Source organism: Chionomys nivalis, chromosome 13 (assembly GCF_950005125.1).
Source record: "Chionomys nivalis chromosome 13, mChiNiv1.1, whole genome shotgun sequence".
In the NCBI taxonomy this organism is placed as follows: domain Eukaryota; kingdom Metazoa; phylum Chordata; class Mammalia; order Rodentia; family Cricetidae; genus Chionomys; species Chionomys nivalis.
This window is the reverse complement of record NC_080098.1, coordinates 20,766,985-20,793,548: the sequence shown is the minus strand read 5'-3', so window position 1 is coordinate 20,793,548 and position 26,564 is coordinate 20,766,985. Positions and strand designations below refer to the sequence as shown.

Sequence of the window (26,564 nt, the reverse complement as noted above, 5' to 3'; positions counted from 1 at the left end):
CTGATGCAGCCAGTGTTAACTGATCTGGACGAACAAGAGCTCAAGAGCATTTTACAAACTTTCTATTTTTTTCTTTTCTTTCTTCCTTCTTTTCTTTTTACTTTCTTCTTTTCCCTTCCTTCCTTCCTTATTTATTTATTTTCTATTTTGGCTTTTAATTAAGGCCTCCAAAAGAAAATAGGGGATCAGTGGGAGGGTGTGCTGCCTACTTGTAAGGTTTAAACAAACACTCAGGTGGAAGTGGGCAGAGAAGCTGAGAGATGGAAAGATGAAGGCCTTGCAATGAGGACACCTAAGACCCTTCTGAAGGGCTCAGAGATCCAATGTGATTTGATCTTTCTCTATAAGACACAGGGAAGTCTGACTCAGTCCATTTGGTCAGATTAATAGTTTATTGTAGTTAACGCCAGGTGTCTGACACTTCAGCTTCCTCCCACTTCACTCGCGCCAGATCGCGGGGCTCAGGAAGAGAAGCCGAGGCGGGGCGTTGGGCGTGGTTTTCCAGGGGCGTGTCGGAGTGGGCGTGGTCTGGGAAATTCCGGGCTCGGGCGGGAGCAGGCGCTGCGGTCAGCTGAGCGGCGCCCGGCGGGTCGCGAGGGCGCGCGTCACCGTCCGGCTGCCCGGTCGCCGCCCCCCGGCCGGTCCTTGGCGGGCGTCGGCATCCAGAGCTCTGGTACTGGGACAAGATGCCAACGAAGCAGTGACCTGAGAGGAGCGGATCCCGGAGGTCGGTGAGCCGGGCAGGGGGTGGCGGGCGCTGGCCGAGCGCGGCGACTCTCCCCGGCAGGCTCCAATCCATCCTAGCAGCGACTCTCGCTGTAGCCGTCTCCGGGAGCTTGCCGCGGGGAGGGTGACGAAGCTGGGGCGGTCCTCTTGTAGGATGGCTTCCCTGGGAAGGCTTCCAAGGCCCAGGCCGATCCTGACCTGGTGTGAAAGGGCAGCGGGGATGTTAGTAGGGGGTTGGGGGTGGCGGCTGCTACAAAGGCCCCTCCCCCCTTTCCCCAGGGTGGTAAAACACAGACTTGAATGGCCGCAGGTGACTTCCAGTTCAGGTCACTAAGGTGGTTTGAAGGTGACGTCCCGTGTTGATAGTGATTAAGCAAGAAGTCGTTCATTCTAAGAAGGAAGTGGTTAAAGGTATTGTCGCAAGGCACTCTGAATGATGTGGCCCAGGAACAGTAAAGAATCGAGACCCCTTGCCAAAGTGGCAGGCTTACAGAAGAGTACATAAACTGTTGTGTCTGTCTGGGAAGAGTGTGCTATATCCGTGCATGTATATATACTCATGTATAAACTCAAAGTATGTTTGTATGTGTGTGGGGAGGGAAGGGGGGAGAGAATACATGAGAATGAATTTAATGGAGCTGAGAACTTTAGAGGAATGTTTTGGACCACGGTCAATGTTTAAATTGGAGGCAATAAACAAGCCTCAGAGGAAAATGAAACTCAGTCCCTCACCTGGCCTCCACTATCAGGACTCCTCTAAGGAGGAATGTACGCCTGAGGTGTTTAACATTGAACCGGAAAACCTTAGGGAGAGCCTCAAGAAGAGAATGTAAGGCAGCGTGGGGCCACTTGGAGCTTTCTTGGCGCTTTCACAACTATCTCCGAAAGTACCCTTTTACCCAAAGCAGCCTCACTCTTTTGGCCTCGGGAGAGGTGGAGTCCGTCCGCTGGCCGGTTGATAATAGGGTAGAGCTGGACAGAGCAGAGGCCACTGCCGGAGATTGCCTTGGATTTGATTGGACAAGTGAAGTTTCGTTGTGAACTGTGCGTGTTTGATCTGTTTACAGTGAGCCGGTCTGAGCAGTACTTTATGTTTTGTGTGCAACACCATGAAAGTAACTAGTTTTTACAATTGTCCTGTAAATTACATAGTGGCGGGGGGGGGGGGGGGCAGGGAGGGAGGGAGAGAGAAGAGAAGGAAGGGAGGCGGGAGAAAGGGACAGAATCTATATTTTGTGAGACTTAATGAAATAAACTTGAAAGGAATTAGTTATATCTTCCCCCTGAACTCCCTCATTTAAGTAGCACATAGTTAGTTGTTTTGGCCATGAAATACATGAAATATACCTACTGGTCCCCAAATCAGTTTTCCTGATTTTTTATTATAGAGACTTAGCAAGTTAATGTTTTTGTTTTATTTTATTTTTTTTGGATTTCCCGGAAAATCAAAATCCAAAGGCAAAAGAAATTAAATTTTTAAATTTTATTATATTTATTAATTATCTGTGTGTGCATGTTTGTGTGCATGTATGTTCACAGATGTGTGTATGCATGTGCTTGCCGTGGTGTTCAAGTGGACACCAGGGGACAGTCTATGAGAGATCCGTGGATTCAATTTCGGTTGTTAGGCTTGGCAGGACATGCCTTTACCCACTGAATCATCTTTCTGAACCTAAAAATCTTTTGTTTTGGTTTGGTTTTGAGAGAGGGTCTCCCTATGTCTACCTAGCTGGCCTGAACCTCACTTTGTAGACCAAGCTAGCCTTGAACTCAGAGGGATCCGCTTTGTTTTTCCCTCTCAAGTGCTGAGATCAAAGGCATGCACCACCACCCTCCCCAAATCCTTTGTTTAAGTTAAATGTGTTAAGGCTTTCCTTGATTCTGCTTTGGCTTGTGTGTGATAACAAGTTACTAGAATGTACGTTATATAATAATATCCGCATCCTTTGAGGTGGTAGAGAAAACCAGTTCTGACTTTAAAAATGAGTTTGAAAAGTTGACTTCAAGAATCTGGATACGAGCACCCTAGAGTCGCAGGAAACTCATAACAGTCCTAACATGTGCTAACATGTACATAACAGTCCTAACACGTGCTAACATGTACGTAACAGTCCTAACACGTGCTAACATGTACGTAACAGTCCTAACACGTGCTAACATGTACGTAACAGTCCTAACACGTGCTAACATGTACGTAACAGTCCTAACATGTGCTAACATGTATGTAACAGTCCTAACATGTGCTAACATGTACGTAACAGTCCTAACATGTGCTAACATTTACATAACAGTCCTAACGTGTGGTTTGTGCTCACACAGCAGGAAGCACTTTACCGGTGCTGGACTTGAATAACCCTCACTAGGCTATGTTTTCATCTTGTTTCAACAAACACACAGAGGCTGCCGTGTGCCTGTCTCTAGTAAGAAAAAGATGGAGAGAAAGTAAATAGTCTAAAAACGGCAGTAATTGGTGAGGGGACTAAGGAGCTGGGAATACAAATGGCTCTTAGATGCTCAGAAGAGCTGCTTCTCCACAAAATGTCAAATGTTGGACATTCGAATTGCCCCATGGATGTGTGCCAAAGCAAATGGGAACCAGACATTTCCCAGGCAGAGGACACCGCAGAGGCAAGGACATAGAGGCCAAGAATGCATGGAGCCGTGAGCCCTTTAATGTGGTCTTTGTGGCTTGGTGACAGGAGGTAGCATTGATGCATATGGATAATTAAGCCTGGAAATAAATAAAAATAAATAACTCTCATGAACTTCAATTGCAGCAGGATTGAAATGGAAAGAGAAGAATGCTATTAGAATTCATTCATCTAAACCCTGATAATTTTTTTCTTGTGTGCACCACAGTACTGGGGACACAGCAACAAACAAAATAGGCGGGAGTTGAACATGGCTATTCACAGGCAAAAGTCCAAGCCTAAGCCTTTAGGGTTGGAGACATGAGAGGTTTAGAAGCATTTTGGAGGTACAAGTGACGGGACTTGACGACCCCTTTAGTTTTGAGAGGAGGGGGAGTGGAAAGAAGGAAGCCTACTGCCATGTCCCTGCCTTCGGAAGTGAATTTAAGTTTGTTTCTGTTTTCTGTGTATCCCTAAGTCATGGAATAGCCTTACTAATAGTATTCCTAGCAAGCAACAGCAAGACTTTTTTTACTCCAGAAAGAAGATGTGTGTGTCCCACCTTCCTTTTCCACAAAGATAATTGCCTTTTTCTACTTATTCTGTCCGTATGGGCGTGAGTACACACTTGCCGCGACATACGTGAGAAGGACTCAGGATAACTTATAAAAGTCACTTTTTCCTTCTGATGTGTGGATCCTGGGGATCAAATTGGAGTGATCTGGTTTGACAACAAGTGCCTTTACCTGCCGAGCCATCTTGCTAGCCCCTTCATTCCCTTTTGTGAATGGAAACTATTGACTCTCTTCAGGAAACAGGTCTTCATTGTTTAAAACTAATTTACCAGGCTGCAAGGGTGGCTCAACAATAAGAACACTCTCTGCTCTTCCAGAGGACCTGTGTCCTGTTCCCAATATCCACTTCAGACTCCCCCAGCTCTGGGGAACCCAGTGCCTATGGCACCTGCATTCACATGCACATACCACATATGAGCACACACCTACACATCCACACACAAAGACTTCATTTACTTATAGAGGTATTGAACCAGTTAATACTTCATCCATAGATCTGAAGGCTCATCTCCACCAGGGAAAAGGACTGGGCTTGTTTTGCATCCAGTGTCCAGTGAGTGGAAGTTGGCATAAGGCAGATAACACTGGGCACATGGCCTCCTGGCTGTCAGAACCATCTGTAATGGAAGAGACATTACCTGCTGGGGGCAGCAGGGGTGGTGGGCATGGCTCATGTGTTCTAAGCCAGCTCTGTGTAGCCATGCACCATGGGAACCACACAGACATTCTTGTATTGAATAAGAAGTCAGAGTAGATTATCTCTAAGGCCAACTCAGGAATGAGATTTATGCCCATGTCTCAGGGTCAGGTCATTACTATAATTACTTGGCCTCAGAATAAAGAATAAGATTGCACCTGACTAGGGACTCAAGGGGCACGTCGAGGGAATAAAGCTGGGGCTTTGCTTCTGACTTTCTACCTTGCTAATTCCCAGTCTTTCTTGTTAGTGAAATCGTGACGAATCCTGTGTTCCTAACTCTATCCTCCCACAGGAAGCTGGGCTTGCTGTGTAACCCAGGCTGGCATAGAACTTCTAACAGCCCTCTTGACTCAGCTTCCCTGGTGATGGGAGTATAAGCTTTCACCATCATGCATGTCTAACATTTTTTGTGTTGTCTTGTACTAAATTTTTTTCTTTCTTTTTTGGTCTCATACTGTAGACTATGCTGGTCTGGAACTCACTGTGTATCCCAGGTTACCCTCAGACTCATGACTTTCCTCCTGCTTCAGCTTCCCAAGAACTGGGTTACAGGTATGCCCCACCTCCCCTTTCTTCCTAAATGTCTTTGCCCAGAAATGGCACTGATCAACCCATATCAGCTGGATTTCTATAAGGAATCCCGTTAGAGGAAACCTTTTAGTAAATACTTCTTTCCAGTTTTTGTAATCTCTGAAGATACATAAAAAGATATGCATGTGTCTCTGTATTTGCTCGGTTGAATGTCATTCAAGAGGAAGTTAAAGACTTAAACATTCAGGCACTAGTGTGTTGGTTCAGCAAATAAAGATTCTTGCTGCTAAGCTTGGTGGTCTGATTTCCACCCTTGGGACCCAGATGGTGGAACAGAAGGACAGAAACAAGCTGTCGTCTGACCTCCACATAGATGGCATGGTGCTTGTGCTCACCCATGTTCTGGGATGCTCTCTCTCCTCCCTCCCTCCCTCCTTCCCACCTTCCCTCCCTGTGTGTGTGTGTGTGTGTGTCATACATGCACAGATGATAGACAGACGGATGGATGGATGGATGGATGGATGGATGGATGGATAGATAGATAGATAGATAGATAGATAGATAGATAGATAGATAGGATAAAAATGTTCAGCGATTTTAAGATTTAAGTATTCTCTCCCTACATTCTACCAGAAAGTATTTCACATATACCTCAGTATAGTGGTAATCCATACTGACACCTCTTAAGTACTCAAAAATCCTGAGTGTCCTTTGGGTCTTCCACTGTCCCTTCAAACCACTTTTATTAAAATAGTAGGATCTGAATGCTCGCATTTGCAGGATATGCTAGCTTCTTATTCACTGTGACATTTGAATTATGGGATTAATTTTCCTAACACCTGTGTGCTTGTGAGAATGGTCAGTGTGGTGGGCTGGCAGGGGATAGTGGGGCGAGGAATACTGGCATGCCTGTGTTGAAGGGTAGAGGTGGGGCTGTGATCTTTCTAGAAAATTAAGCATACCTTTTAGAGTTGCTGAGCTGAGACCCATGAGGAGCATTATCCACTGATGAGTCAGTAAACAGCCTGTGGAGATCAGGTGGCTCTCCCAAGGCCACACACTCTGATGAATCAGTACAGCTGGCTCTTCTACTGTCTCACCTAGCACAGCCCTGCTTTTTTCGAGTGTCCTTGTAAAATCTGGGCAGCCTGCACCAGTTAGAAGTGTTGTTGGGACCAAGGCTGTCTCTGCTGTGGTTGCATCTATAGGCCCAGTGGAGGTGCACATGGAGGTCAAGGAGGAGAGCCAGCTCAGCAGTCTTCAGAACAGTCCTCTCCTTCCCGTTCCCTTCCTCCCTCTGCCCCTTCCTCCTTCTTGGCTCTGTTCCTCCCCTTCCCTTTTTTCCTTTTCTTCTGATAAACCATGAAGAGATAGCTTGTTGCTGGGTGTAAGTGTGGTGGCATGCCTGTTATCCGAGCCCTGTGGAGGTTAAGGCAGGAATTTTTCCACTTTGAGGCTAGCCTGGGCTGCATTGCTAGCCTCTGTCTCAAAAAAAATAGATTGAGAGATGTTGATTTATACATATAATAAGATGGAACTAAATACATCTTCTATTTGTCTGTTTATTACTTTTTTAAAAATCTGTTGAGATGGGCATAGTGGCTCATCTTTGTAATCTTAACACTCAACATATGGAGGCAGGAGGATCACCTGGAACTCTATGTAGTGAGTTCCAGGCAAACCTGAACTGTAAAATAAGACATCATCTCAAAAGGCAAAGATAAAAACAAAATTAAAAGAATGTGTTGGGTATAGGTGTAGCTTACTGGAGTGCTTGTTAGCATCCATGAGACCCTGGGTTCTGTCCCCGGCACCCACTTCCCAACACACACAAAAGCCTGTTAAATGTTCTGTAGTTTGGAAGATTAAATACCTCAGAAAAATTTACTGCTGTTCCAGAAAATTCCATTTTTATGAAATGTTATCACCAACATCATTATGTGCAGAAATAAAAATTTTAGTTTGTTGTTTCTCTCCTAATATATATGTACATATTGCTTTCCAATTTATTTATTGAGGCAGGATCTTTTCACTGAACCTGGAACTCACAAATTCCAGCTAGTCTAGCTGTCCAGCTTGCCTCCTCCCCCCCCTCCCCCCCCCGGGAAACGATCTCTTCCTCCCAAATGCTGACATTACAGAAAGCCACTATACCCTTCTGGCTTTATATGGGTTCTGGGGATCCAAACTCCAGTCCTTGTGTTTGCACAATGAGCATTTGATCCCCTGGACCATCTCCTCAGAACCTTTCATTGATTTTGCAGGGATAGGTTTTTACTATGTAGCCCACAATGGTTTGAAATGTATGATCCTCTTACCTCAGCCCCTAAGGCAGTGAATAAGTGTGCACCATTATACTCAGTTGTTAACTTAGTTTTCTGTGCTGCCTGGTTCCCGCAGTTGTTAAATCTCTTTTTTATTTTAAGGACTTTAACCTTTTTCTTTTCTTTCCCACGCCTGTTTTTATTTTTAATACACTGGAAACCATTTAGATGTTTTCTTTGTCTTTTAATCTCTCTTTACTGTATATCTCTCTTTTTCTGACCACATGAGTCTTTAATTTGCTAAGTGATATGGCTTTCTAGCCATAGAAATTAAAGCAAAAGAATTAAAGCCATGGCTTTGGCAGTTGGATCCAGCCCGTTTCTTAGCTGTCTGAGATTCCAGCCTCATGGCAGAGGTACTGGCTGTAGCCATGTTTATTGCCACAACTCTATGGCGCTTCAAGGTCCCTGCCAGAAAGTAAGCTGCAACAGTCTGCTCACAAACCACACTCAAATGCTCTGCAGCCAGACCCCATGGAAGAGTCAGAGTTTACGCTGGCAGGACGGCCCAGAAAGCTGGCATTTTGAAAATGGTGCAGCTTTTGTCCTGCTGTAGCTAAAAGCCAAAAAGCATGCAGTCAGCTTTTCATCAACACCATTTAAGTGTTTCGTGGCAGGATTTCTTAAAAGAGCTGCAAGGTTTTGCAGCTAAAGCTGAGTCAGGAAGCCTCTCTTATATGAGTTGCATTTGCCTCTAGCAAACAGAGCCCACCTGAGAAAATGCTGCTATCAATAAGCTGTGCTTAACTCTATTCTTTTCTGTCTAGAATTACTTCCCGAGCCCTGTCAGGCTTTATGTGGATGCAGTTGTCCCACATTGGGTGACAATTGTTGCAAGGAGAGGGCTGCTTGTTTGGCCCAGCCACCTGGCTAACTTAGCCCTAAAATAACCACACAGAAACTGTATTAATTAAATCACTGCTTGGCCCATTAGCTCTAACTTGTTATTGGATAACTCTTACATATTAATTTAACCCATCTCCATTAATCTGTGTATTGCCACGTAGCAGTGGCTTACCAGGTAAAATTCTCAGCATCTGTCTCTGGCAGATCCATGGTGTCTCTCTCCTCTTTCCTTCTCCCAGCATGCCATTTAGTTTTCCCTGCCTACCTAAGTTCTGCCCTATCAACAGCCCAAGGCAGTTTCTTTATTCATTAACCAATGAAAGTAACACATAGACAGAAGGACCTCCCACACTACTCAGTTGCAAAAATGAATTTTGTGGAAAGTCAGAAACATGGGCGTTACCCAGCAAAGGTACAGGGAAGGCATCTTAAATTAAGTAAAACCCATTTCCATTCAAGAGGCAAGAGAGTAATGCTTGCTCAGTGTTTTTCCTCTGTGAAATTGCTATCCTCCTTGTGTACTTCATAGGATGCATTTCTTCTTAGCAGATACTTTAAGTAGCACAGCCAGCCTGCTCACCCATCAACACTAGCACTACAGTTTACCTAACACAGTCTCCAGACTAGAAGCAGTGCACCAGACTCTTGATTGTAGAGAACCTGAAGAGAGCCCAGGATTCTGCCTCCTACGGGCATAGCAAGAGCCACTCATTCTGTGCATCTGGTCTTATTTTCATATGTGAGTATTAAACCTGCATGCTACCTGGCAGAGAGGGTGATTCTTCTGCCTGTCAGAAGAGGGACTGATTTCATATATAATGGAATACAACTCCCGGAGCCATTCAGGCACCCTAATCATGAGGAGCTGGCAGTCTGAGAGCAATGGCTTCTCCCCTAGTTAGAAATAAGGTTGGGTACTAGGACTGTAACTCTGTGGTAGAGCACTTGTGTAATATGCCGGAGGCTCTAGATTCAGTTCCTACTGAGGTGGGGGAGGGAGTGCCCACCAGTATGTGCCCATGTGCCTTCTTCATCCCAGGGCTTTCTGTGGCGCCAGTGGCTCTCTGCTCTATCATAGTCATAGGGCAAGCATCACCATTTGACGCCTTTTGTTGCATAGATTAATTTCAATTTATCTTACAATTAATTGAGGTAAATTTTAAGTTTTTTAAAATTTATGTGTCATTGTGTCTGTGTGAGTATATACCATATATCTGTATGTGTCTGCGGAGACCAGAAGAGGACATCAGATCCTCTAGAGCTGGAGTTACAGGCAGTTTTGAGCCATCTAACATGTGTGCTGGGAGTCAAAGAGGAACAAGTGCTTTTAAATACTGAGCCATCTCTGCAGGCCCAAGAAATAATAATTTTTTAAAGACATATTTATTTAACGTACACTGTTGTTTTCCCTATACTGTACGAGGGTATCAAATTCTTTAGAACTGGAGTTACAGACAGTTGTGAACTTCCATGTGGGTGCTGAGAATTGAACCCTGGTCCTCTGGAAGGGCAGTTGGTGCTCTTAACCGTTGAACCATCTTTCCAGCCAGAAATAATATTTTTTTAACCATCTCTCTGGATGTCAGTCATTTTTCCTTTGTAAAATAGGGCAATTGTGTGTGTATGTGTGCGCGTGTGCATGCGTGAAGGTATGTATTTTACCTTTACTTTATATTGTCTTATGGTCTATCCACATCAGTTCATCATGGGAATATCTATCATTTTCATGAACATGAAGATGAAATTTTTTTTTGCCTGGAATGTGTATGTAGCCAGTCATTGGAAAGAGGTCCTTTTGCCTGAGTGGTAGGTAATAAAGATGTAGAATTGGCATTTATGTGTTCTCATCGACACATCTATGAAATAAAACCATATATGTATGTATATATATATATATATATATATATATATATATATACACATAGGAGTGTTTGCAGGATGTGCAGTAGGCATCAAACTGCATTAGTGTTTTGTGTGTATTCACTGATAAATATCATATCAAAGCCTCAATAAAAAATAAGACTTTACTTGCACCTTTTTTTGTAGTATAAGATGGCATCTTCACATCAGCCTTGCTATGTGCCACTTCTGACCTTAGGCGAGCTGTTACACCTGTTAAACCTCACCTGGATGATCAAGAGTAGGGAGTGTCACCAGGCAGCGAGGGCACACGCCTTTAATTCCAGCACTCAGGAGGCAGAAGCTGGCGGACCTCTGTGAGTTCAAGGCCATCCTGGTCTACAGAGTGAGGAGGTCCAGGACAGCCAAAGCTGTTACATAGAGAAACTCTGACTCGAAAAACCAAAGAAAGAAAGAAAGGAAGGGAGAGAGAGAGAGAGAGTAGGGTATGTATGGTAGAGTGTTTCAGCACATACCAAGCCTAAGAATTGCCAAAAATAAACATTACCTTCCATTCCTTTTATCAAAGATAAAATATGGAGATCTAATAGCTTTCAATAAATATAAAATATAGAGATTTTAATGGCTTTCAATAAATATATAAATGAAGATTTTAATAACTTTATTGAAATCTAATTCCCAAACAATACAAATCACTCAAAATAAGGAGATTTGAACTGAAAGACTTGAAGGGATTTATGTAGTGATCTTCGCCAAGGCCACAGATAGTACCCTAATCGTTACCACATTCTACAGTGCGCATCCCATTTCTGTTCTGCCCCTTTCTACACATGGTCCTGTGAAGGTGGGCAGTGCAGCTGATGGTTAAAGGGAAAGCTCTCATAGTGCACCCAGAGGGAAGGCCAGCAACCTTGGGAATAACTACTAACAGATTTGCAGGTCTTTCCGAGGCCTGTGACAGACTGGCGACAGCTATATTTTTAGCTTGTGGCTTTTCCATAGGACCCATTGCCATGTCCCATCAACCTCTGAGCTGCCTGACTGAGAAGGGGGACAGCCCCTGTGAGACCCCAGGAAATGGACCCCCCAATATGGTTCACCCCAGCCTGGACACATTCACTCCTGAGGAGCTGGTGCAGCAAATGAAGGAACTCCTGGTTGAGAACCACCAGCTGAAAGGTGAGCAGGCCTGTCATCTGGATTCGCCACGCAGGAAACACAATCCCTTCTGAAGAGGGCTGTAAGTGAGGCCCTTTCTCAGCCTGTTTCCCTAGAAACAGCACAGCAAGACTTTGAGCAGTGCTACAAGGCTTTCTGTTTACATATTTTACAGGTCAGACTAAAAACTTCTCTATTTAGGGGCTGAGAGTGTAGATCAGTAAGAGAGAGCTTGCCCAGCATGTGCAAGGCTCTCTGGTGGATCCTTACCACTGTACAAAACAAAACAAAACACATATTCTAGCTCAGAAAACAGTCTAATGACATTTAGCCCATTTAAAAGGAAAACGAGAGGCACCTCTAGCTACAGTTAGGTGGAAACATTTTGTCAAGAGAAAGCATTCCAAACTAAGCATGGTGGTGCATGGCTGTGTCCTGGTTCCAGAACAGATGCAGGGGGATTCCAAGTGCAGAGCTGTCATATGCTACGTAGCAAATTCAAGGACATCCTGAGCTATATACGCAGTGAAACTTTGTTTCAAAGGAGGATTATATTCTAATATCTCAAGCCATGGCGAATTAAATATCGTAATCAAAGAGTCTTCCAGACTTTTGGTCATTAAGAGGAATTTATATCCCCAAATCAGTTTTATTTGGGGAATTTTGTTGTTTTGAGAGTGTCTTGTGTAGACCAGGATGGCCTCCTGCTCACCACATAGCTAAACCTGAACCTTGAACTCCACATCATCCCACCTCTTGCCTCCAAAATACTGGGAGTACAATTATGAGTCACCGTGCCTGGCCTTTCTTGTGACCTTTAAGGACCAACAGTGGTGTTATAGTTTGTCTGTAAGCAAACTCTACTGCCATTGCTGTCGTCTTTTTCCTGCTGATGTACCCATTTTAGGTCACTGGGGCATGTTTAGATCCAGAGCCCAGAGTATTGAAATGGCCAGAGGAAGAGCTGATTCATGAAATTCCATCCATTCCCTGGTGGGTGACTCCCTCTCTCTAAACCCCAAACAGAAGCCATAAAGCTAAATAATCAGGTCATGAAAGGACGATTTGAGGAGCTTTCTGCCTGGACAGAGAAGCAGAAGGAAGAACGCCAGATGTTTGAGACACAGAGCAAAGAAGCTAAGGAGCACCTGATGGCCTTGAGTCAAGAAAATGAGAAACTGAAGGAAGAGCTTGAGAAACTAAGAGAGAAATCAGAAAGGCTGTTTGAAGTGAGTACATGATCCACTGTGGTCTTACTTTCTTCATATGTACAGTTGTGTGACAAAGCTTTTCCTGGGGAGATACGATATACACGTCTACCTACTCCAGACAGGAATCCCGTGACAGACCAAAGTATGGATACCACCAATGCCCAACGTGGTGAACCAATGAGTTTTATTAGGGTTACTTACAGGAGTATGGGTGAGTGGCTACTTACAGGTGCAGAAATAACTCAAAGGCAGCTGCATCAGCAACCCCACCCTAGCATGGGCAGCACAAAAGCTAAGAAACCTGGAGCACACTGCACAGCCTGCAGGCAGCTCAACCAGTTGGAGAGTGTCCTCTCCAAGTGACTCCAGTCTGAACATCTTCCAGGCAGCTCAGCTGCTTTCTGCTTTTTCCAGACAGCTGGTCTGGTCTCAAGAGTCTTCTTTGTATTCCTCTCCTCTCATTGTCTTTACAGCTCAGCTTCCTTCTGTCAGAGGGGACAACTCAAAATAGCTTCAGGAAGTCCCTGGAACCAACCAGATCTTACTAGGTCCCTCCCTGCCAGAGAAAGCAGTAAAAGCTGAGAGTCCACCTTCCTGTTTAAAAGAACTTGCCTGCAGGAAGCAATGTTTCTGCCTGGGAGAAATTTACACAGCAGCAGTAGAATCTTCCTGGTCTGGACTGTTAGATCAACCATTCTGTGTGGTTCAGGCTGGACTGGTGTTTTACATGATTTTGGAAGCAATGTGGTTTTGCTAGAAACACTGGCTGGGTCGTATATAACCTCTGTTGGGAAGGGATTTTTATAAGGGCAGAACTGAGGAGATGACTCAGTCTGTGACTGCCTGCCATGCCCTGCTTTCCAACACCCATGTAAAATCTGGCATCCGTTAATTCAGCACCAGGGGCCAAGACCGTCAGACCCCTCAAACTCATTGGCCACATAGCTGAATCAATGAACTCCATGTGCAGTGAGAGACCTTGTCTCAAAAAATAGGATGGAGGGTGGCCTAGCGATGTGGGAACACCCCACAATTCCTCACCTTCATAATACACACCCACATGCATGTTCACCCTCACACCTTCATGCACATACCTGCATGAACATACATACTTACATATATGATATATATGTGTGTATGTGTGTATATATATATATATACATATATCACAAACCAGAAATTTATAAGATCTCATGCAGTATAGTCAAAAGATAATTAGGAGTTAGGCATGGTAGTTTACAGTGTAATCTCAGCACTGTAGAGACTGAGGCAGGTGGATGGAGAGCCCAAAGCCAACCTGAACTACATAGCGAGTCCCAGGACTGTGAGACTCTCTGTCAAAAAAAAACAACAAAAAACTAAAAGTATATTCAGGTTATAAATCAGTGTTTCACATCCATTAAAATGGTAGGTAGGGCAGGGGGGCTGGAGAGATGGCTCAGAGGTTAGGAGCACTAACTGCATTTCCAGAGGTCCTGAGTTCAATTCCCAGCAACCACATGGTGGCTCACAACCATCTATAATGAGATCTGGTGCCCTCTTCTGACATGAAAGCAGAACATTGTATATATAATAAATGAATAAATCTTTTTAAAAAATAGTAGGTGGACCTCTGCCCAGAGGGCATCCAATTGTTCTTAATTCATATCCTTGATATAAAATTAGACTTTACAAATGTACCTTGGAATGCTTACGTTTTGGCTTTTATATCCTTTTACGTAGTGATGATTCCCTTTACAACTGGCTTTTGAGAAATGACTTAGGAGTGGTGTGTTGTGATATGGAACACTAACTGCAGGGCTGCCATGGTCCTGTGAACTCCATCACCCCTGAGAACATGTGTCAGATACACTAACAAAGGACAAACCAGAGCACACTTGATCCCAGCTGGTCCTCCAAGGCCCCAGGTGACATCTGGGTGACCCTGCCATCTATTCCTTCCAAATCTCATACTTAACCATTCCAAGAATGAAGCATTCTAGGGCCATGTGTAGTGGACTGGTACATATCTCTTATCCCAGCACTCAGGAGAATTGCCACGAGTTGGAGTACAGCATGGACTATATAATGAGTTCCTGTCCTTCTTGGGCTACATAGCAAGGCTCTGTCCTAAATAAACAACAATAAAAACAAAACAATGACAGGTGTGGCAATGTGAGTTTGTAACCCAGCCCTGGATGGGGGCAGATGGGGGCTGCTCTCTGGCTCGTCAATCTAGCTGCAGTTGGGAGGGCCAGGTTCAGTGAAACACAGTTTCTCAAAACAATAAGGTGAAAATAAAAATAAAGTGAGGAATAAATTAAGCAAGATATCCTGACACAGCCTCTGACCCACACCCACATGCATGGGCAAGTGCACTTGCACACGTGTGTACACATGCATATACCACACACATATACAAAAACAAAAAATTCATACTAGGGCTGGGGTGTAGCTTAGTGGTAGAGCGCTTGCCTAGTATGCACAAGATCCTGGGCTCAATCCCCAGTAATGAACAAATGACAACAAAAAAGAATTCCATGAACTGTAATTATTTCAAGTTAGGAAAGGAGAGTGAAGCACGGTGTCTTGTACATCGAGCTGTAGAGGTTTTCTGCGGAGGGAACCAAGGAGGCCTGGGAGGTCATAGAAGAGACTATGGACTATGTGGTGTCCAAGAAAACTGAGGCCGGGACTTCAGAGAGTCTGCTGAGGACCACATCCCTAGTGATCAGGGAATACAGATGAGTCTGTTCTCCCCAGAAACAAGCACCGCTTCTGAACAGGCTGGTTCTCCCATTGCTGTCATATGTGGTCATTACATCAGGGTGAACTCAACACACATGACATATATAGTTCACATCTGTGCAATACTAATTAATATGTATTATTGATTCTATATGGGCGGAAATTTAACTTTTTCTTAATCCTTGAGTTTCTGTCTTTTTTCTCCCAGGTTTTTCCCTCTTCCAACACCAGCGTAAAGTAACATCCCCAGCAGTTAGCATGCCGGGAGAACTGAAACCTCTTCTTACCTTGCTGTCCCTGAACCAGATCACATTCTTGGTGCTCCGGTTTCTGACTGCACCTGGGGGACAGGGAGTGGAGATGTGGGTGTTTGCGGGGAAGAGTGAAGGTAGAAGGTTGAGTTTTAACAGCTCTTGGTCCTTGTTTCCTGAGTGTTTACCACAGTGTTTGAATCTATCACTGTCCGAGTCTGGTTGGTTATTTTCAGGATTTTAACCCATGCTTCTTGCATGCTGTGGAAGCCCTTTTTTCTTGTCATTAAGTTATTTTAAATTCCTTGTTTCTTTTTCACATGTGTGGCTCTGTGGTTTGAACCTAGGGTCTCTCACATTTGAGACAAGCTACTATTCGGCTTTACCTCTAGCCCCCAAATTCTTGTTTTATATGGTGTGTCAAAATAAGTTGTTAAATAGGAGGGAGACTCTTCTGCTTAAAGCATAGCAGACGAAAATGTTAGAAAAGTGCCTCTTCCTTAACGAGCTCAGTTAAGGAAGTGCTAAGGACCTGAGTTTAATCGGCAGAACACACGTGGAAAAGCCAGGCATGGTGGTGTGTGTATATAATCCCAGTGCTGGGGATGCAAAGACAAGCAGATTCTTGGGGCTCACTGGCTAGCCAGCCTAGCCTACTCGTCAAGTCCTAGGCCAGTAAGAGAACCTTTCTCCAAAATAAGACAAAAACAGGGAAGGTGGACAAGATGGTTGGCACCTAAGGTTGTTTTCCTCTACATACACATGCATACCATGAGCGTATCCACACACGGGCACGCCCAACACACAAAAATTAAGTTGGGCGTCGTGGTGCATGTCTATAATACTACTTGGAAGGTAGTGGTAGGAGGTTCCAAAGTTCAAGATTATCCTCAGCTCTGAGTTCAAACTCAACCTGGGCTCCATGATATCCTGCTTTGAGAGAGAGAGAGAGAGAGAGAGGAGCATTGTCTGTGATATTTGGCCATCAAGTTTGCTGGCCAGACCCTTGGTTTGATTTGTGTATTTGCCTCATTCTTGGTTTTCCCAGGGTTCCATAGGTGTCTCCGGGCTTCCCAGGGCAAACCTGGAGCAGGAAGTAGAGCAGCTGAAGGCCCAGGTGATGCGCCTTCAAGCTGAAAAGGCAGACCTGCTGGGCATCGTCTCGGAACTACAGCTCAAGCTCAACGCCAGTGGCTCCTCGGAAGACTCCTTTGTTGAGATCAGGATGGCTGTAAGAATTATGGTCATTTTTATAGGAAGCAAACGTCCAACCCCCCCCCCCGTCATGTGAAAAATAACACGTCAAAGTATTGTCAACACAAATTATCCAAATAATGAGGAAATCTGCAGTATAGCGGAGACAAATTTGCTTCCATTTTTTAAGTGTAAGATGATGCCTAACAAGGTTCTGTTTATATTGGGATCCAGCACTAGGTTAAATTTAAAAAAAAAAAAAACAAAAACAAAAAACCCTCAGCTATTTGGACAAAAGTCCCCACCCCACATCTGTCCTCCCAGGTTGGACATTTCTCTGACTGATCTGAAAACAAACAAGCAAATGTCCCAAATGAAAACCATAAGCATGAATTTTGTCTCTCTCCCCACGCCCAAGCCAAGTCTCAGAAGTCTTAGGTGAGCAAAATTGTGATCAAATGTTTGGATGATTTTTAAACAGTTTAAATTATTTTTTATACAAGAGCCATAACACTGCCTGGAGGTCAGAGGCAGTCAGAGGATAACTTCCAGGAATTGGTTCTCTCCCACGTTGTGGGTCCAGGGAATCGAACTCAGGTCATCAGCCTTGGTGACAACTGTCTTAACCTGCTGAGCCATCTTACTAACCCTTAAACTCCTTTCAATAGTGTTTAATAGACTCTTTTGCAAAGTCTAGGGAGGAACCCTGATGATTAAAAAGAAGAGGGCCTGAAAGGATGGCTCAGAAGGAAAAGATATTGGCCACATAAGCCTGGCGACCTGTGTTTGGTCTCTGCAGCCCACATAAAGGCAGAAGGAAAGCACTGGCTTCGCAGAGTTGCCACCTGACCTGTGTACCTCCATGGCACAAGCACCCACACACAAATAATAAGAAGAATACTTTTTTAATGATAAAATCTACTGGTTGTGTAGCTTAATTGGTGAGAGTGCTTGCTTGCAAATTAAACATGCTAAGCAGGCCTCCTGGGGAGACGTGAAAGAATTACCCACAATTTGCTGTCAACACAGCTCAGCCAAATGAGGAGTAACAGAGTAACAGAGATAAATTGGCTATTAAATTTTGCCAAGGCTGCTGCCGTTATAAATTTGTCTACACCACTGCCTGTTAGGGAACCAAAGCCTAAGGACCCAGACTGACAGGATTTGTGAGCTGGTCATATCTCAACAAGCTAATGGAGTAAATCTTCACACGAGCACACAGATGGCTCGGGAGGCTCTGGCTGTGCTCTTCCTAAGCCACAGACAGAGTTTCCCAGCTCACAGCAGCAGAGTGAAGCACATCCATATTCAGAGTGATGTCACTCGCCAGGGAGGAGAGGCCGCATTTGGAAACTTGTTTAAGTGTATAGCCCCGAGCAAGGGTTGTCCTGGATGCAGGTGAGGGGCACAGGAAAGAAACCATTAAAATGGCCACTCTGCTATTAGGAGGGATATTTGTATTGTGAATAAGAGAGAGAAAATATCCAGAGGCATCTAGAAGAGTCTGTCTTAAAGAGAAAAGAAACAAACTGGGCTTGGATATCTACAAGAGAAGCTGGGGTGGGAGGGGGAGCAGCGTGGAAGAATCATTTGGGTTATAAGAAGGACCAGGAGCTGGGGGAAGGGAGCCAGTGATCTGGGACAGGCCTGGGAGTTTAGGGGGAGAGGGAAGCATGAGGCAGTGAGAGTACGGGCTGTAGGAACCTGGAGGCCGGCGTGGGCTTTGGTGTGCAGCTATAGGTTTATGTCGATGGAGGGCATGTCTGCCAGCGGCAGCCAGAAACCCCAGTCCACAAGTTCCTAAGGAGTGTTGGCTTTTATCTAACCACCAGAAATCCTTCTACAGTCCAGCCTGAACTGGGCCAACTGTCATTTCTAGACCACGCAGTACCTTTTGTAGTTTGGGGAATTGTAGTTTCCTTTGGACTAGCCATATAAGTCTGGCCATTCATGTTTCATGTATGAAACCCTGGGTTCCATCCCCAGTGCCACATAAACTAAGTGTAGCAGCAAATACCTGTAGTCCTGGGACTCAGTAGGTAGAAGCAGGAGGAGCAGAAGTCAAGGTTATTCTAAACTAGATAGCCAGTTCAACTAGATAGCCAGTTCATGGCCAGCCCGTGGAACTCAAAAAGCGGGGTGGTGGCTGGAGATAGACCCAGCAGTTAGAATACAGCTGCCCCTCCTGCAGACCTGAGTTGCATCCCAAGCATCCGCATTGGGTGGCTCACAACTGCCTTTAGCTCCCGCCCCAGAGCACTGACACCCTCTTCTGTCCTCAGATGGTGCCTGCACTCACCTTCACCTACTTACACACCAGTGCATACATACATATAATCAACAGTACGAAAATACTGGGGCAGAGGCAAGAAGAACAGTTACTCTGGGTGCAGACGGAGGAGGATCTGCTCTTTACCTCCTTGCTAGAAGCCATGACTTGGCTTCTGAGGACAGAGTTTGAAGCCAGAGCTATCACACTTAAATTCTGTGCAACCCAAGTGAATTGGCCAACTGAGGCAGTGTGCACTGAGCTCGTGTGGGGTGTCGCTTTTGATGGTATCTGGGTGTGCCAAGCCCCATAACAGGAAGAAAGCAGGTGGATCAGCATCAGAGGGATCTCTCCTTCAGTGCTGCTGAGAGATGCATAAACTGAGGGTAAAAACTACACCAGACAAAATCCTTTGTAATAGAAGTGACATTCCCTGTGTCAGAGTTCATATCCGATGTAGGAAAAGCGATTAAGGAGAGACGTGCACTTCGTAGATAAGGCCAGAGAGCAGCTTGCAAGACCCCTAAGGGACAAGACAGATCTGGAGCAGTTAGCGTGGGACTCCTTACTCACCAATTGTCCTACAGATCAGTCCAGTTGGAAAATGACCCCTAAATTTGAGGTGCATTCAGGTGCCCAGAATGATGACTTGAAAAGCATACTTCTCTGCAAGTGGCTGAAACGCAAAGTTGGAGCTTTCTCCCTGTGAACGTCAGGAAACGCAGACATTTTGTCACGTTTCCAAACGCGGCCTCTCCTCCCTGACGAGTGACGTCATTGTGAGTGTGGATGTGCTTCACTCTGCTGCTGTGAGCTGGGAAACTCTGTCTGTGGCTTAGGAAGAGCACAGCCAGAGCCTCCCGAGCCATCTGTGTGCCCGTGTGAAGATTTACTCCATTAGCTTGTTGAGACATGACCAGCTCACAAATCCTGTCAGTCTGAGTTCCCTAACAGGCAGTGGTGCAGGCAAATTCATAACGGCAGCTGCCTTGGTGAAACCATTGCTTTGTAAGCCTCGTGCACGTGTTTATGGAGTTGGTTTGAGTGTGACAGGAGACTAACCGTTATGCCTTAGCTTAAGTATATGTAATCCTGACAGGGCATGCAGGCTCAGGGGAGAGTGTTTTCTGTTTCATTTGAGTGACCCAGTTTAGGTCATCTCTCATACAAAAGCCGAGTATTTACCTTGGGTGGACTCTTGTCTTTTTTTTTTTTTCTGCAAAGGGAATTGTCTTGCACGTCTGTTGTATTTAATTCCTTTCGTCTGCTTTTACAGGAAGGAGAAGCTGAAGGGGCAGTGAAGGAACTAAAGAACAGTCCTGTACCTACAAGACCAGACTCCATCAGCATGTAGGTGATGGAACTCTAGAGTTGTTAGGGGCACAGAAGGGGCAGCCACATCACTTTGAACCTGTCATTGGAGGTCAGGCGTCATGAGCTGAAAAAAAGTAACGTTTTCTGAGGCAGGGTCTTTCCTGGGTTTAATTTGAACCTGCAACCACTCTGCCTCAGCTTACCACAAGCTAATGCTCATTTTCAATGGCATTTAATGTTGCAGCCCAAACTAGCAGGGAATGAAAACAATGTCTGGTGCCTTTTTAAGGCTAACAAATCTGACCCTCTGTTGCAGAGCTGTTTCCTCTGTATTAGAAATGTAAGCAAATTCCTCTCTATCCTAAATGTAAACAAATTTCTCCTCAATCAAAAAGTTGAATTCCTAGTCAGCAGTCCTGTGTTTGCTCATCTGTTTGTCAGAGCTACTCAAAGTAAACAGGCTGCCCAGCTTTCTTAAATGGGATGTACCCTTTCTCTTCCTTTTCTTCCCTGATTGTAATAAGCCACAGTAACCAATACTGGTTACTGAGGCAAAGGCTGTGATAGCTGTCAGTCACTGGGACATTTTTTTGAAAGTGCCCCAATCTTTTCCCTGAACTTGTTATTAGTGTGTATGTACATGATGAGGAGGGAACATGATACAGTACACATGTGGAGGCACACATGTGCACACAGATTATGGAAATACGTTCTCTCCACTGTGTGGGTTCTGAGAATCAAGCTCAGGCCATCAGACTTGACGGCAACATCTTTACCTACTGAGCCATCTCGTCACCCTCAAAAACGTCTGGGAACTTACCTAGGCAATCTCAAATCTGCCTTTCCCAAGCAGGTTCTAGGGAACAGATGCATACTGGGAGGGCCAGCCTTCGAGCAGAGGCAGCAGCAGATCTAGGCACTGAACTTGGTTCTTAAAGGCAGTCTTCCCCAAACCTGGTGGTCCACTGATCCTCTGTGCATGTACAGGCAACATCAGTCCATCTGCTTGTCAGTTTGCTCAGAATTCCTCTGCGTTTCTTACCTCACGGACTTTTAAAACCATTTTTTCTATCACTTGGTAAATGTGCGTAGAGAATGACACAAAAAAGTAGCAACATTTTTTTGTCTGTCCCTATGTTCTCATGTGACGGAGAATGTAATAACACAACAGTTTTCCACCAGAGTAATTGCTGGTGAATGTTATTACTGGCTTTTTTTTTTTTTTTTTGGTTTAAAATGCAACTTTCCCCAAATTGCTAATTTTAATATCAAGACTTTCCTAGAAGTAGAGGGAAGAAAGAAAACTGTGTTTGTAATTTTTAAGCCACTTCCTCTTCATTTATTTCCATATGCAAAGACTTCTTCCTCTTTCAGACCAATGGCTCTTACCTTTTATGAGTCTGGTAAGGGATCCGGTATTGGTTTCTAGGCTCGGAGTTCCAGCTTTGGAGTCTTTAATCCTGGCTGTTAGCTATGTGAGCCTAGCAGATGGCTGAAAGACTAGCTGCCATCCCTGCCGTCTTCGTCATCACTCTGAACATCTGGGTGGTGGTAACAGATGCTTGTTTGTTGTGACTGTGTCTCTTGATCAGGTAACATTTGACATTAGTGTCTCCATGCCTCTGCTTTGTGTGAAACCAAAACCAGAAAGGCTTTTCTTGACTCACAGAGATGATAGTCTCTGCCAAGATGGAGTGGGCAGTGTTCTGAATGGACCTGAATAGTTAATCTGCAGCCCACTCTGAAACAGAATCTCTGGGGATCATTGTACCTCCAGCCACTGTGGACACAGTAACTCTGGAGTGAGTGCTCGCTTTATGAGTTTAGCTTCCGTGAAGCATTGTGTTAGTTTCTACAGCCTTCCCAGCGTGCAAAGAAGAATTAAACAGTATTCACAGGATCAGCTGTGCTTGGGGCAGTTAAGAATTAATTGGAGGATGTTGGTTTCAGCTGTGTTGGACTTCTCTGTTCTTGTCCTTGATATTTTTGTTGAGATTTAACCTTTTTAACTTCCATACTGAATGTGCTGGTGATGTCTTATTAGGACCAAATCTACAGAAGATTCCAGGACATGTGTGGAGTTTGAGGAATTAACTGTGAGCCAACTCCTGCTCTGCCTAAGGGAAGGAAACCAAAAGGTGGAGAGACTTGAATTTGCCCTCAGAGAAGCCAAAGAAAGGTATGAGCTATTAATATGAAAGATTAATGGCTTTAGTAAAACACAAATAAGATAACATGCAGATCACCCTTTAAAATATACATTCCAAGGCTTTTAGTCACATGACCGTATGCCCATTGCCACAATGTAATCTTAGATCATTTCCCCCCATATAAAGAGTCAGTTCCCCTCAGCATTCACTACCTGCTTCCCCCAGTAACCAACTCTCTGTCTTTGGAGATCTCTGTGCCCTGGACAAATACAGCACTGGTCTTCTGTGACTGCCTTCTTCCACTCAGCATAGTGTTGAGCTTCATCTGTGTATGCCAGGACTCTGTCCTTAATGCTGATGAATAACAAATAGAAGATGCGTAAGCCTGGCAGCTGGCTAATCATATATTCCTAATCTTCTTCCTGCTTTCAAACGAAACAAACAAAAACACAGCTTTCTCCCTAGACACTGGAAGATATAGATAGCTCTTTAGAGGGGCACACCCAACCCCGAGTACCCTGGAAAGGTTCCTTTTTTGATGACATTGAACTTCTCTCTTGTGACCCAGATGACTCTCAGTATTTAACAGGGCAAACCAGTAAGTAGTTGCAAAGATTCATATTCTCTGCGTGGTGCCAGGATAGTGGGTGCTTCTCAGACACAGCAGGACTAAAGCCAACACACATCATGGACACGTGGCCACCCAGCCTGGTTTGCACACACTGAAACTGATTATGGCACAAACACATTACAACACCAACCCTGTGTTTTTCTGAAATAAGCAAGCCAGCTTTTAGCCTTCTCCCCAGTCACTGGAAACAGGGATACAGGTGTTCTACATTTAAGTTTAAGGAAAACACAGTTTTAGGTGATATATGGGGGAAAGGAATGGTAGTAGGTTTGCCTTTCTGTCTTCTTTGGGGTGTGTACGGCTTTCGTGGTTCATGTCATTTGTAGGGATTTTTATTTTTGTGTTTTCTCTGTCATTTTGGTTTTGTTTATTTGTTATTTGGGGTTATGTTGTTGTTTCGGTGTTTTTTGGGGTTGTTTGTTTGTTTGTTTGTTTGGTTTTGAGACAAGACCTCACTATGTAGCCCTGGCTAGCCTGGATGCTGTAATAAACCCTGCTGAGCACACACACAGATCGACCTGCCCTGGCTCCTGAGTGCTGAGGTTAAAGTGTGCACCGCCACAGCTGACTTCTCTAAATAAGTCAGTATGGAGAAAGAAGTTCTTAGGAAATGTAGCTCCTGTTTAAATAGTAAGGGAAAGATGACTCAAAGTGAGTATTTGCCCCAGAAAATTAAGATAACTTGTAATCCAAACATAGATTAAAACCTGTGTCACATATGAACGGTACTGCGGTGTTAATAAGCCCACCCTCCTGCCTGTGCCATCTGGCACCTCTTCCATGGAACAGACCAAATAGGCCTAGCCGGAGAGACAGCACTGCATACCAATTAAGGTGCACAGCTTGTAACCCAAAAATGACAGAGAGTGGTTCTACAGACTCCCGTGGAGAAGCAGTGCTTTGACCAGCCCCTCCACCCACACTATTCCTGCTTCTCGGTCACTGTCAGCCCATCTGCTTGGTCCTTTTGGTAGCTGCCTTCATGGATAAAGTTTAAATTGTTATTTTCTTTGAAGATTTTAAAAATAACATATTGACCTCCAAGTGTGGATGAGGAAGATTTAGCTGTCTTGCACAACTATCATCAACACAGTACATGCATTTCTGGACTTTCACTACCCCTGTTCGCAGCTGAAATCAATAATTTGAAGTATTAGTCACATGACTAGCCAGTGTTCTTGTTGCTGAGCATTTAGGCATACATGTGTGCGTGTATGTACGTGAGTGCTCACAGTCGAGCCATGCACTGTGCAACAATCACTTTTCCCTCTTATATCTTTTATATCTCAGTGCAAAATCAGTCATTTACACGTTTGCTTAATGTCTTGGTCTGTTTTCTGCTCCTTTAACAGACTGGGTTATAAACTGTGGAAGTGTATTCAGCTGCAGTTCCGGAAGCTTTCAACAGAAAACAGTCAAGTTTTTATCCGAGCCTTTTTATTAGGAATCCACTCCTGAGATGACGGCTCTCCTGAGGGCAGGGCTGCTACAGTGCCAAGGCAACTGAGTGTCAACATAAAGGGCTGGAGACAAGGCTCAGCAGTCAAGAGAATATACTGCTCTTACAGAGGACCTAAGTTTGGTCCCCAGCACCCACAACTGCTTGTAACTCCAGAGGATCTATCTGATGCCCTCTCCTAACCTCTGTATTCATATGCACACACACGCGCACACACACACACAAACACACACACAATTCCTCTGAATCTTATGTTAATTGTTGCTTCCTTTTTCTGACAGATTTTCCTATGTACCTATCCCAATCCACTGTGGTATAAACTTAAATGGGATCATATTACATATTTCCTCATAAATTATGTTTTTATTCAATTTTTTAAAGAAATCTTCTACCCCAAAATAAATTCATCTTGAGTTTTAGAGGTGGTGTTCTAACTGTAGCTCCAAGTTTTCCCAATCTCTTAATTACATCTCTACTGACTTACTGAGAAAGAATATTAGAGAAGACTCTTTTCTGAGATCTGCCTATCCTTCCATCTTTATACTCAACCAATGGTTTGGCTAAATAGGGAACTCTGGGCTGATTGTTTTCCATGTGAAGTTTGAAATCATTCCTTTATTGTACTTCTATTTTTACTGCTGAGAAACCCATTGCCTTTCTGATTCTGACTCTTTTTGTGTAGAACTTTTTGGTGCTGTTTTTCCTCACCCCTGCAGGGTCTGAAATTTGACGCCTGTTTTAGTTGGAAGCTGTTTTTCACTCAGCTTCATTCTCCTAACTCCTGCTCTTCTGTCCTTACAAAGCAATCTTGATTAATGTGGGGATTTTGTCCTAACTTGGTCCTTTTTCACTTATAAAAAAACCTGCTATCATCTCTCATTTTTACATAGGACTAATCATGTGGTTTTCTTAACCTGTGTTCCTCTGTGTTATCTGTGTTCTCTTGCTCACTGTTGTCCGTCATTTTAGGGTAGATTTGTTTAATTTTTAGTGGATATAAATAATATTTTGGGTCTCTAGGGATATTAATGATAATCTCTCCTTTACAGTGATTTCTTCTATTTTCAGAGCAGAATATGTTTTATTTCAAGGTTTTCCTCAAATGTCTAGTGATCTTGGCTCCTTAGATTTAGCAAGGAGGAGAGTTCAAAGCTACTTGAAGCTTTGGAAAGACTCAGTATGGGGATTTCCTTGGTGAGGCTGTGTCTGAAACCTTAAAATGTTTTGCCTGTCCCTAGTCCAATTCTCCAGAGAATGCCTCCCATCTCCTGCTTAGATAATATCTTTCTAGATGGCGGGGTTCTTGACATGAAAAGGAGAGGGCCAGGGCTTCATTTGTCTAATGTAAATTCCTTTCCTTTAGGTAGGAAACCTAGTCCCTCAACTGTGCTAAACATCTCTGCATCCTCAGCCCCCTTATTTTATCATTTCCAGTTGCCTTTATTTACCTCCCCCCATCCTATGGATACACACAATGTCCCCAATTCCCAAACCATAAAGAGTTTCAGCAGTACGACACAGGTAACTCCTTGGCCCTCCCTATTCTTGGTTTAGGGTCCAGCTTTCTTAGACCGCTAACCCTGCCCTACTCATTCTGTACAGGAACATTTATTGTTGCTGCTGTTGTCTTTTTGTTCCTGTAGGCTTGTGTCCATTTGAAAGTTACATTTGTAGGATTTGTAGTGAGAAGAATTACATGTATATACCGAACCTACTATGTGTGTGTACTTAAGCACAGGAGACTGAAGCCAGGGACATAGGCATGCTAGGCAATCTACCACTGGTCCATATCCCTCACTCTCTTTTTACTTTTTGTTTTGATTCGGGGTCCTCTGAAGTTGCCAGGGCTAGGCTTGGACAGCAATTGTTAGATCACCCAGGCAGCGTCTGAACTTCTGCTTTCTCACCTCAGATTCCCCAGGAGCTGAGATTACAGACATGTCCTGCCATGGCAGCCAGTCTGCCACCTTCACCCGCAGTCTCTTGGCTTCACCTGTGCTGGGACAGC

The 26,564-nt window shown here is 44.3% G+C and overlaps 1 protein-coding gene across 3 annotated transcripts in view; it reads left to right on the top strand.

Annotated features, from left to right (window-relative positions):
• The first annotated feature begins 545 nt into the window (after window positions 1-545).
• The window catches only part of Optn (optineurin), a 40,127-nt gene continuing 14,108 nt past the window's right edge, over window positions 546-26,564 (top strand). For 2 of the 3 annotated variants that reach the window (XM_057787670.1, XM_057787668.1), the window contains exons 1-6: window positions 546-727; window positions 11,195-11,371; window positions 12,377-12,579; window positions 16,588-16,770; window positions 20,279-20,352; window positions 22,361-22,495. In XM_057787670.1, coding sequence (XP_057643653.1) covers window positions 11,206-11,371; window positions 12,377-12,579; window positions 16,588-16,770; window positions 20,279-20,352; window positions 22,361-22,495 — 761 coding nt within the window. In that variant the 5' untranslated portion in view covers window positions 546-727; window positions 11,195-11,205. Of the gene's footprint in view, window positions 728-8,881; window positions 9,072-11,194; window positions 11,372-12,376; window positions 12,580-16,587; window positions 16,771-20,278; window positions 20,353-22,360; window positions 22,496-26,564 lie in introns of all 3 variants that reach the window. The other variant, XM_057787669.1, reaches the window with a different exon arrangement.